Source organism: Mesitornis unicolor, unplaced genomic scaffold (assembly GCF_000695765.1).
Source record: "Mesitornis unicolor isolate BGI_N332 unplaced genomic scaffold, ASM69576v1 scaffold20324, whole genome shotgun sequence".
NCBI classification, from domain to species: domain Eukaryota; kingdom Metazoa; phylum Chordata; class Aves; order Mesitornithiformes; family Mesitornithidae; genus Mesitornis; species Mesitornis unicolor.
In genome coordinates this window covers 3,147-13,967 of record NW_010179640.1, presented here as the reverse complement: position 1 = coordinate 13,967, position 10,821 = coordinate 3,147, and the positions used below count along the sequence as shown (strand labels likewise).

The 10,821-nt window shown below is 44.9% G+C and overlaps 2 protein-coding genes across 2 annotated transcripts in view; one reads left to right on the top strand and one right to left on the bottom strand.

The window, feature by feature from the left end:
* Positions 1-528: 528 nt before the first annotated feature.
* Positions 529-8,778, top strand: NSMCE1 (non-SMC element 1 homolog (S. cerevisiae)). Its single transcript, XM_010182857.1, has 7 exons — positions 529-686; positions 4,968-5,089; positions 5,250-5,327; positions 6,138-6,284; positions 7,262-7,378; positions 8,186-8,306; positions 8,711-8,778. Exons 1-7 carry the CDS (start codon positions 569-571, stop codon positions 8,776-8,778), a joined length of 771 nt encoding a protein of 256 aa, XP_010181159.1. The 5' UTR covers positions 529-568.
* A 1,319-nt stretch (positions 8,779-10,097) lies between these two features.
* KDM8 (lysine (K)-specific demethylase 8) overlaps positions 10,098-10,821 on the bottom strand; it is a gene marked incomplete at its 5' end in the record, with an annotated part of 3,802 nt that continues 3,078 nt past the window's right edge. Inside the window, 2 exons of the mRNA XM_010182856.1 lie at positions 10,098-10,329; positions 10,426-10,518. Of these exons, the coding sequence (XP_010181158.1) occupies positions 10,165-10,329; positions 10,426-10,518 (258 nt within the window). The remainder of the gene's footprint in view (positions 10,330-10,425; positions 10,519-10,821) is intronic.

Sequence of the window (10,821 nt, the reverse complement as noted above, 5' to 3'; positions counted from 1 at the left end):
CCCCGGAGCCGCCGGGAGTGCGAGGCGGCAGAAGCCCGCCCGCGTCTGGGCTGGAGCGGTCTGGGGCCTGGCGCAGGCTGGGAGCCGCTTTCGTCCCCTGAGCTGTTAACGATGGCCAGGGAATATCTTGAGGTGTTTTCTTTAGTTTTGGTGTTCTTCAGAAGGTCTCGAGGAGGATCTTCTGCCTGAAGCAAGCTGCGCGCTGGTTAGAGAAGTTGTTAGGATATGTAGTAAGCTGAAGCATCTGACACGGCTGTGCGAAGTGTTGATCGTTGCACACACAACACGGCTGTTTTCGGTTTGGGGTGTGATAGCACGATGCCTACATGGTTTTACTCTGCAGCTAAAAGGGGTTGGGCTTTTTTGCATCCTAGAACCTTGGTGTTAGTCACCATCTGTATTCAGAGAACAACCTGGGCAATCTGCTTTTTTTTGCCCTGATTCAATGTTAGAGAGTTTAACTGAAATCTTATGTGTGCTTGGACGGTGTGTTTTTAATTTGTGTGAACACGTGCATTAATTCCCACTTACTGCCCTTGCAGCACTTGCAGCTCGGTGGAATATTGCGATGGCAGCTCATATGACGGATGCTCATCGGCGGTTCTTGCAGGTCCTGATGTCTCATGGGATAATGGAAGGATCAGAGGCTCGGAAATCACACAGGCGCTGCTGTGAAATCCATAAAGGTGTGTGTCTCTTTGGGAGAAAAAGCAGGGAGGTGGAAGAACTATTGTATTTCCTGGTGCAGCTTATGAATAATTAGACTCCTGGAAAGCATACACCATCTGAAAAGAAGTTTAAAAACTTAGTGATGTGAGTGTTCTCTCTTTCCTAAAAGATAACATAGCAATGAGGAAACTTAAGTTTTGATCAGGTCAGATTTGTACAGGGCACTTATCATTTTAGGTGTTTTTATAGGTCATACATTTTAAAATATATTTTCTAATACTGATAGTGCTGAAGTTTCCAGAATGTTTTCCTTCACGCTTATTTGGAGAGATTTCCTTTGGAATATAATATGAAGTGTATGCTGTTGTCCTTCTTGAGTAAATTTGTCACATCTGATCGATTCCGTGGTCAGCTGCTTGGTTTTAGTATGTGCTATACCAAGCTGAATTTTTTGGTACATGTAACAGAAATCTGGTTGTATACTAGCAGATCTGTCTGAAGTTCATGTTCAGACTTAAACAGTACAGAAAGGTGTAATCCGCTTGATAAGGATCTGTTTCCAGAGATCTGTATTTTATCATCTTTAAGTTTGAAAATGTGGTGGGCAGAAACCAAAATAAAGCTGTAATGAGTAATGCGTTTAATTAATCAGTGCGTACTTGATGGTCGCTGGTTCCCACGAAACAGTGAAAGATTAAAGTTCCTGTATTTTCGTCTTATTTATGAACAAAATTGAAAAGGGCAAGGAATGTGTAAGACCAAGAAGTGCCATTTGAAAAGAGACTCACAAATGCTGTTCAAATGGGTTTTAAACCATTACTACTGGAAGACTGATAACTCCGTCAGATGTTTCAGTTCTGAGCTCTAATATGCACCGAGTATATTCTATTCTGAGTATTTTCTATTTCTATTTTCTATTTCTCTAGAAACTTTAAAAACTAAAGTGTTTTTAGCAGTTAGTTAGTGGGAGTTATAACTTACAGTTCCATTAAATGCTCTGCCTGGGAAAGCTTTTTGTCATCTTTGGAGGCAAGCGGATGTTGAGCTTGTCTCACGTATTGAACGCTTCCCCCCACATTTGTTTTATGAACAGGAGAACCAGCGATTGACAAACCCATCCTTAGGGACAAAGTTAACAGATCACAGTTCACAAGATCATGGTAACAGCATTTTTATGGGGAAGCTCACCCAGCTCATCCTGTTTCTGGGTGAAGTTCTGATTTCGACGGAGTTTCTTAACACTGCTTAGTGCAACCTGAACAGTAACTTTCAGATCGGATCAAGGCTATCGTTACTAAAACTAGCTTGTTTGAACTAATTCCTTTCTCCTGCAGGTTTAAAACATCACATAATAAGGCCGTCTGTTATCTGTGACGTTGTTTTCCTTAAATACAAAAGGGTAAAAAAGCTGCATCACATGAAGGCGAGTCATTCAGTAACCAGCCCGTGCAGCCTCTGAGCAAAGTGATCAGAAAACTTTCCCTGCTGGTGTTTGGTGCATCTGCTTGTTCTGGTGTATTTAAAAATCCTAGGCCTGGCTTAGGATAATTTGGAGGGACACAGTCGGGTTGCCTTTCAGAGCAATGGCCGTATTTAGTGAAGGACAATGTTAGGTGATATTTGTAAAATTAATTATGAAATGTAACTGTATATTGTTACAGTGAAGTTCATTAGGAAAGTGGCTGATACAGCCCATATATGAAAAGATGTTTAGAAAAATGGAAGAATGAGAGAAAATTGCTTTTTCCCTTGCCTATTTGTATGTACAGGAGGAGTGTATTGATTAACCATTAACATGGATTGTATCGGACTGGCTTTTGTCTAACCGTGTTTTGCATTTGATTTAACTTGGCTTGGTAGCCGAACTCAGAAGGAAATAAGTGCTGGTGCCCACTTTAGTCTACAGTCATGTCAGTTTCTTAAGCATAATGTAATTTCTGTTTGGCCGTTGAAAGACCCCCTACATAAATGATGTATGAAAACGGACTCGGTGAACAGACGGGCGTTTTGCTTTACCTGTTTTGTGTCTCAGTATTTGGTATTCCAGGAAGGACCCAGCAGCTGCTCCTGTGCGTGACCCAGGCTGCTGGTTATGCTGATGTCTCGTCTGCAGAGTTCAGCAGAGCTCTGGGGAATTTTCTGTATCTGGGTGAATCTGCAGATAACCATCTGCTTGAAGTCTGTGTCTTATGTTTGCATTGCAAAACAACAGAAAAAGGCACTCTGCTATTGTTTTGATGTTTTGCTTTATAGTACATCAGATATGTCAAAGCTCGAAGAAGAAAACGTGGCCCTTGGCTCCTCAGACCGGGCTTTTTTGTGTAGAGAGTGAAGAACATCAGAAAGCACTGACAGAAAAGGGCCTGGGGAGGATGGGGGATTGCAGGCAGCGAGATGCACGGCTCCTCAGCAGAGCTTTGCTACCGCATCCAATGCTTTTGAGTGCAGGTCAGGTACTTGTCCTGCGTGCTGTGGAGAAGTGAGCGTGAAGGAGGTGTTTCTGCAGGACCAGAGGAGGTTTTGTGGCTGTGCTGTCCCCATGGTGCCCATCGCTGGCTCCTGCCTGTCTCAGTGCTGCTGTGTCGTCACGGTCAGACCCGTTCTCAGGGACTCGTCTGTCCTGACTGTGGTTTGTGTCTGCTCACCCATGCGATTTAAGGTCAGGACAAAGCAACCGATTTCTGCGTCCCATCTGACGCAGGCTGTATTTTCTGCTGAGTATTTTTTGCTGTGTGTCAGATGCCTTGTAGCAGGATTGAAACATTAGGTGTAGAGAAGCTTATCGAGTACTCATTTGGATGTTGTGGTAATGAAGACTGACTACATCCCTTGGGTCAAAATTCAATAGTGGCTGTGTTAAGATTACTGAAAAAAGACTGGCTGTGCCAGTCTGCAGCTGTACTGAAGCAGCGTTGTAGCAGTGCGGGCGTTGGTCATCACTTGGGCAGGGGGTCATGCTTTAAAGCTGAAGTCTTGGCTGTGAGTCCCCGATGAAATTAATGAGAACTCTTCAGGCATCGGCACTGCAGTGCTGGTGAAAACCCACCTGCGCCGCGCGAGTACCAGCATTTTCCCTCCCTGGACTCCCGGTGGGTTTGTTCTAGATGTGCTGCAGTACCTACCAGGCACAGCAAGTTGTTCTTTGTCCCAGCAGTTCTGATTTTCGTGAGAAGGTTGAAGCGTGTTTTGCAGATGTATGTGTAGAAAGAGGTTTAATGTGAATGGTTTCATATGAGTTTAAAATAATATAAAGCAAGAAACATAAAACAACTGACAGCGAATGGCATCGTCTAGTCTGTGGTTCAAACGTCATTGAGCTCTCTGAGGCAGGGCATGGCCTGGCTTTATGTATTTCTGTAAATGCCTTGTGCTGGTACCAGGAAGTGTTCTGGCTTGGCTTTGGTGTTGCTAGACCAAAGGGAAAACCAGGAGTGTGGTGTGACACATGGTGCCTGATCACTGTCCTTGCTGTCTGTGGGCCTGGTTCAGAGGGGTCTGATGTATCAGTCATGGACTCCTGGGCAGGAGCATCCCTGAGCGACGTTTCTGCGCTGCACTGCGCCATGAGGTGCAGTGGGGTTCTGGGTGTGGGACCTCTGGTGCTGTTACACAAGTGATGGACCCTTGTGACCGAGAATAGTGTGAAGTTAGTGATGACTGGTAGTGTTTTTGAGACATGGATCGTTTTTCTAAAGCTATGAGCTGTTACCTAGCTCTGTTTTTAAAGCCTGTCCTGCTGACGCTGTTCTGTTCTGGATGGAAGCTCTGGAGGGTGTGAGCAGACACTGCAGCTCGTGGTTCTACAGAGCGGCTCCGGTCCCTCCTCATGTGGCTGTGGTAGAACTGCTGCTGGTGTTTAATTTGTTTGTGTCTCTACAATGCTAGACCTTGAAGTTTCCTGGTATGTAACTTGATTATTTACATGCCATTAATTTCTGAAAGAGAACACAAAGAAACAACGAAGCACTTGTATGTAAAGGGAAGAAAGCAAGTATATTTTTGTATTGTGTGCTGTAATTTTCCTCAGTTGTGTTTTATTTTCAACTCAGCTCAGCTCAAGTCCCTGTAATTAATGGATTAATGCGGTGGGTTCCTTACAGCGAGGCAGAACGTGCCCAGCTGCTCTGAAGGCTGGTAGTCAGCAGCACAGGAAAGTGTGTGTGCTGAATACAACAGACCTGGCTGAGTTCTGCCGCACTGACTTTGAGCTCTTTTACCTAGGAAAAATATCTCAGCAGATAAACCATCACAACGTCTGCCTGATTTTTTGTGCATGTGCTTTCCTTGTTTACATTCAGTCTACTACGCGCACGATAAACTGGACGATTTCATCAGCACCATCAACAGCCACCTCCAGCCTCTGTTCCTGCAGATCCGGAAGGGGATGTCGGAGGGCGACGGGCGGGCGCATTACGCCTTGGTGAGCACGGGGGCTGCTCCTGTGGTGCTGGAGGAGCTGCCCTGGCAGCAGGGGCTGCAGCGGCTCGGGTTTACTCACATAAACACTGCTTAAGTCTGAAGTGAGATTTCTTTCCACGGGAGACTTTTTCAGCAGTTTGATTTCAATTTATTTTTTGTAGGTGAATTTGGCAGAAACGGAAATAACTAAAATGGCATCCGACTACACAGAAACTGAGTTAGAACTGTTCAGAAAAACAGTAAGTACGTCAGTTCTTGGTTCATAAATCACATTATTTGTGAAGGTACCATCTTAAAGTGAGTGGAGATGCGATTCAGGAACTAGCTGCCAGCTTACCCGAGTTTATCCCAAATTGAATGGGGGGATGGGGACAGGAGTACGTGCACATGATGATTCCTCATTGAAAGTCAGTTGTTGATACACTGAAATCAGCAGTGAGGGACTGCTCCTTGGAGTGAGTGACCTGACATACCTGCTTTTAGTTCAACAGTCACCTTTCTTCAGCATTTCCAGTTGTGATTGCGGATTTTTTCACTGGCTTCAGTGATCTAGTAACATACAGTAGATTTCTATGCTAATAACATACAGATTAGATTTCCACGGCTCTGGTGATGAGCACCAGGGTGTTTCCACAGAGGTTCTTGGAAATGGGCAGTGCTGCCAGTACTTAAGTGCCAGGCAGCTCCAGCAGTACGAATGACTCCAGAGTGGACAGACTTGGGTTATTAGGAGTGAGTTTTCCTCAAGAGAACCTTGACAGAGAGCAGATAAAAAGACACAGGTCGGTCACCCGGAGTAGGCTCAGGGGTCCCCGAGTGCAGCTTCATTTTGGCTGCACTGTGCAGTTCTACCTGTGGAAGAGTTTTCTTGGCAAAGACTAAAACTGTCAAGGTAACAATGACTGTGTCACCCTTGTTTTACAGCTCTGGTTCAAGCCGTATACTGTAATGTGTCTTGTATGGATGGATGCAAAGAAAGCTGCACGTTACTATGAGGTGTCTGTCTAATTGCATGGGTTTTTAACAGCTGAAAATGTTTCTTTCTGTAGATGGACCTAATCATTTCCTCAGAAAATGGCTTTGCCTCTTCTACAGATATTTTAAACCTCGTTGACCAACTTAAGACAAAGAAAATGAAGAAAAAAGAAGCAGAACAACTGCTGCAAGTCTTTGTGGAGGATAAGTGGCTCTCTGAGGTAACTGCTGTATCTTTTCAAGTGTTTGTATCCTAATAGGTCCAGCCATTAATTTTCTTATGGATGTGATGGCTGAAACTGGAGCCGTTCTTTACTGAATCAAGGCAAAAATAGTTCTGTGGGGCCTGTGCTCATTGCTGCTCCAGTGACGCTTGCAGAAAGGTGGTGCCTTCACAAGGGTCCGTCTACACAGGACAATGCGGTTTGAGTTTCTCGTACCCGAGCATCTGCACAGCCCTGCATAGAGGCAGACACAGACAGGCAGAAACACAGACAGACAGACACAGACAGGCAGACGTCCTTTGTACAGCACAGCATGGCGTGCTTGGACATGGAACTGGTGCTGGGCAAAGCTCGCCAGGGTGATCAGTGCTGTTTGTTAGCGTAGAACATCCTGAAAAGCAGCGAGGCCAAGCGTTAACTCCTGTACCAGAGACCAGACCACTGCGCACACTTTGGTGTCTTCTTTACCTCGTGAGGAACAGGGGCTGGGTTATGGTGTGGACGCTGCAGGAGCCTCCCAAGACAAGGGGACCTCAGTCCATTTCTCCTGGGTTCACTGCATCGTACAGCTCCAGCCTGCTGCCACACATTTCCTGCTGCTGGAGGGATTTAGCAGAGATTTTCACAAGATACCTCAAGCTGTAAATATCTGAGTTTTGCTGAAAACCAGTGGAATTTCTGCTAATGTGCAAATGGAGAGTCCCAAAACTGCATGTCTTTGTTAGGGAGAGTGTGCTCACTCATCGGTACCTTCCAAGGACTAGATCTCTGCTAAAGGTGCGAGATCTTTATTCTGATCCTCTGAACAAATGAATTCTGCTACTTCTGAAGTAGTTTGGCTTTGCATGGTGTCAGTATCAGCATGTTAGCTTCACAGTGGCAGAAAGAAGTGGATGTCAATGCTTGCTAGTGGATGGAGAGAAAAGTCAAAACTTAAATTAAAATAAGTTCCTTCTCTTGCCTTGTTTCCTTAGAGAAATGGAGAATACACGCTGCATACTCGCTGCATAATTGAGATGGAGCAATACATTCTCAGCAACTACCAAGACCTGGCAAGGAAGTGTAACATCTGCCACAGCCTTGCCATCCAGGTTAGGTTTGTTTTATTACCTCGGTGGGCATGTGCCCATGCACTCGAGTGGCCACACCTGAAGTCTGTGGTGCTTTCCTTTGAGTACTGAAAAATTCTGGTCAAGTAATCTGGTAACGGTGCCCATGAATGCAAGGAAAATGCGTTTTTTTCCAGTGTAGATATTTTATCTTCCGTCTTTGGAAGAAAACTTGTCCTGGAGCAGTTATCTCAGAGTGTAAACTTAGAGAAAGGGAACGTGCCCAGTGAGGAACATTCTGGTGCTGTCTTGCTGTCCAAAGCCAGGCCTTGCCCAGATGACCTTGGCTCTTATCTCTGGACTGTACAAACAGCAGTCTTCATGTGACACACAGTCATCTTTGGTCTGGGATTTTGGTTCAGGAATTGCTCGTGTCTTGCACTTCAGAATGGAGATGTATGTCCATATATAGCATTGCCAAAGCGCTGTATTTCAACAGCTGCTAAGTTTCCAGTTTAGTCTTGCGTGTTTACTGTCTGAACTCCTGTTCCCAGATTACTGCATCTCCTCATCTTCCCAACTGTTTACATGTTACTTTTTCCATCCCAATTGGTCTCCTTTATTGAAGCCAAATAGCTCAGTGTTTGTTTTTCAAGCTGTGTTTTGTTCATATAGGGAAATAGTATTTCCGAGTTTCCAGGAAGAGACCTCCTTGTACCATTTACCAGCTTTTACCATTCAGCAGCTGTACTGTGTGACCCATTCGTTGTAGTAAAGCACTGCTTATCTTCATAACAACTTGTGTGGAATGGAAGGACAGCTCAGATTTATGAACACTTCTGATTTCAGAGCCAAGCATGCGAAACCTGTGGAATTGCAATGCATCTGCCCTGTGTCAGAAAGTACTTCAGAGTCCAGGCTGAACCACGCTGCCCGCAGTGCAATGACGTCTGGTCTTGGGACATCCCAGGTACCAAGCCACCTATGTAAAAAACCTCCGTGTAACAATGCTAGAGAATGGGCTGATATTCAGTGGCACCACCTGTATTATTTGTGACTGTAATATCGGTTATTTCTATGTTTCAGTCCGTAAACCATGCATGGCAACACCAAGCCCTGAAAGGATTCTGCCTCGCCATCACTGGCGGATCCTGCGCATGTTGTATTGCTCCCAACATTAAAGTGTGGAGGGGTGGGTAGGGGATGGACACACACTAAAGCCTCTGGAAATACCGAGCTTCTGAGAAGAGCAGTGTCTTTGGAGTTCCTGTTTAGCCAGGGAATCCTGAACAGCAGCACAGGAATACATGAACCGTTTTATACAATGTCATCCTTTTTCTGTGTGTCGTTCATTAACTTCTGTTTTCTTCACAGGTTTGGGTCGCACAGACTCCCAGTCACCATTACGAACAGGGAGAGCAGAGAAGAGCTCAAGACGGTGACAGTGAAACTCGCTTTCAGTGAAACCCTTTCCCCCCCCTTTTGTGGAATAGCCACTGTGTTATACTCATTCCCAACAGTGCATTGTTCAGTGTACTTACTTTTCCCAAGTTTTAAGAATCTTACAATAAAACTATCATTGACCTTTCTATCCTCCTCCTTCACAGTTAGGCCTGCGCAGCTTTCATGGCAGCTGTTTTGTGTATGTAATTCTCCATATTCGTGGGCTGGGAATCTCAGTGCCTCTTTGGGAATGGAAAAATCAAATGTTCTGAGCCAGTCGTGCAAGCTGATCTGTGCAGGTGAGCACTGAAAGGAGCCGTTCCCTATTTGTGTAGCTCAGTTGCACAACTGGAAATGAAGCAGCTTCACGTGTGTGGACAACCAGGGCAGCACTCGAAGGCTCCTGGCTGAGGCAGCCGAGGGCCGAGCTGGGGCCGGAGCCTGAACACGTTCAGCTGGCGCCGCTGCTTGGGTGTGGGCACAGCAGAGTTCGTGCGATGCAAGGCCAGGTCGGCAGCGACGTGCAGCCCAAGAGGGAACGTTCCTATGTCAGAACGACTGGGAAGGAGCAGGGCAAGACTTGTGGGGCAGTGCCAGCTTATGTCTGAAAAAACAGCATCTTAAAATTCTTTGCGTTTTTAGTATTAGCACTTCACTCCAATCCTGTGTAAAGATGCTTTGTCCTTTAAGAAAGGACAAGGAATAGATACTGCCAGGTACCGCACTGGAATGGCAGCATCTTTTGTCTAGAAATGTGTGACACGGCAGAAAGCAGCATCAGCAGTTCAGCTGATAGTTAATTAAAGTGTGATTAAGCTTCAGTTTATTTAACTGCAATTAAACTATGGATTAGCTACAATTAAATACGTTCCTAGGCCTTAACACTAGCTGCTTTTCTCATACAGACTAGTATCTTGTTTGTGTTTTGTTGTTTTTTTAACATACTGAACCTTTGGGTAGCACCATCCCTCACTGTTTATGTAACTCCCAATTCTTGCTGCTACTAAATCCAAGCAGAAAGCAACACGAGCCAGATGTTACACACACAGTTTGAAGCAGTCCTGGCAGTGCCCACAGAGCGCTGTTTCAGGTGTACACACATACGAGATCAGGGCCCAGGAGCTGCTCTTTATGAGTTCCTGTCAGGAACACCCACAGAAACGAAGTGGCTGTACCGTCTCTCCATTTACCCACCCAGATTCTTTCACCAGCTGAAGTGAGAGTGGGGGGTTTTGTTTGTTTTTCAAATTACTCTTTAAATCCACCTCTGGGTAGGGAAGAACGTCCTCATGCTTAAGAAGAATTCTTTGGTGAGAAGATGCCTGGTGCTGTTTTCTGATTTTTCATTCCTGTTCCAATGCACAACAGACTTTATAGCTTCAGAGCTATGACCACCAGAAACTGACTGAGAAGCTGATATCAAGCGATCGTACATAGTGCCAATATTTAACTGGAATAAACAGAACCTGTCCAGGCTTCAGGATACAGGACTGAAATGCAGCCTTTGTGAAATTGGGAAATTTATCTAAGTCGGGATCTTCCACATCAACCTACAAAATCCAAAGCAATCGTCAGTACAATGTCTTTACTCAAACGTGATTTGATAAAGTGACATTACTGATACTGAAATACAGGCAACTATTTACCTGACTGGTGTTGTGAAGAATTTGGGTTTCATGTGGGTACAGGTTTTCTGAATCCTGCGGTGAATACAGACGGATGTACTTCCTTCCAAATACCTGTAGATATTACAAGATTTTCCATATGTTATTAACCTGTACATTACTGGAAACTGGGCCACAGCTGCTATCTAACAGTAAAACATACCTGACTACAAGAAATATCATTATCTTTGTTGGTAATTAACAGACATTGCTATAATAAAAACTTAAACCAAATCAAACTTGGAATTCAAGCACCTGTTCAAGGCAATGCCTTTAACCAAATTAACTTCAGCGTTTAAGGCACCCCATCCATACAGCGTTATCTGGGCTCAGCAGCAATCAGAACTGAGGATAGGGAGGTTGAGCAGGCAGAGGAAC

What these genes read in the sequence shown, in the direction of transcription:
- NSMCE1 (XM_010182857.1), top strand. Translation starts at nt 569, where the DNA reads ATGGCAGCTCATATGACGGATGCTCATCGGCGGTTCTTGCAGGTCCTG. An exon ending in CTGCTGTGAAATCCATAAAG is followed by an intron (nt 687 to 4,967) that starts GTGTGTGTCTCT and finishes GTTTACATTCAG; the next exon opens with TCTACTACGCGCACGATAAA. An exon ending in GCCACAGCCTTGCCATCCAG is followed by an intron (nt 7,379 to 8,185) that starts GTTAGGTTTGTT and finishes TTCTGATTTCAG; the next exon opens with AGCCAAGCATGCGAAACCTG.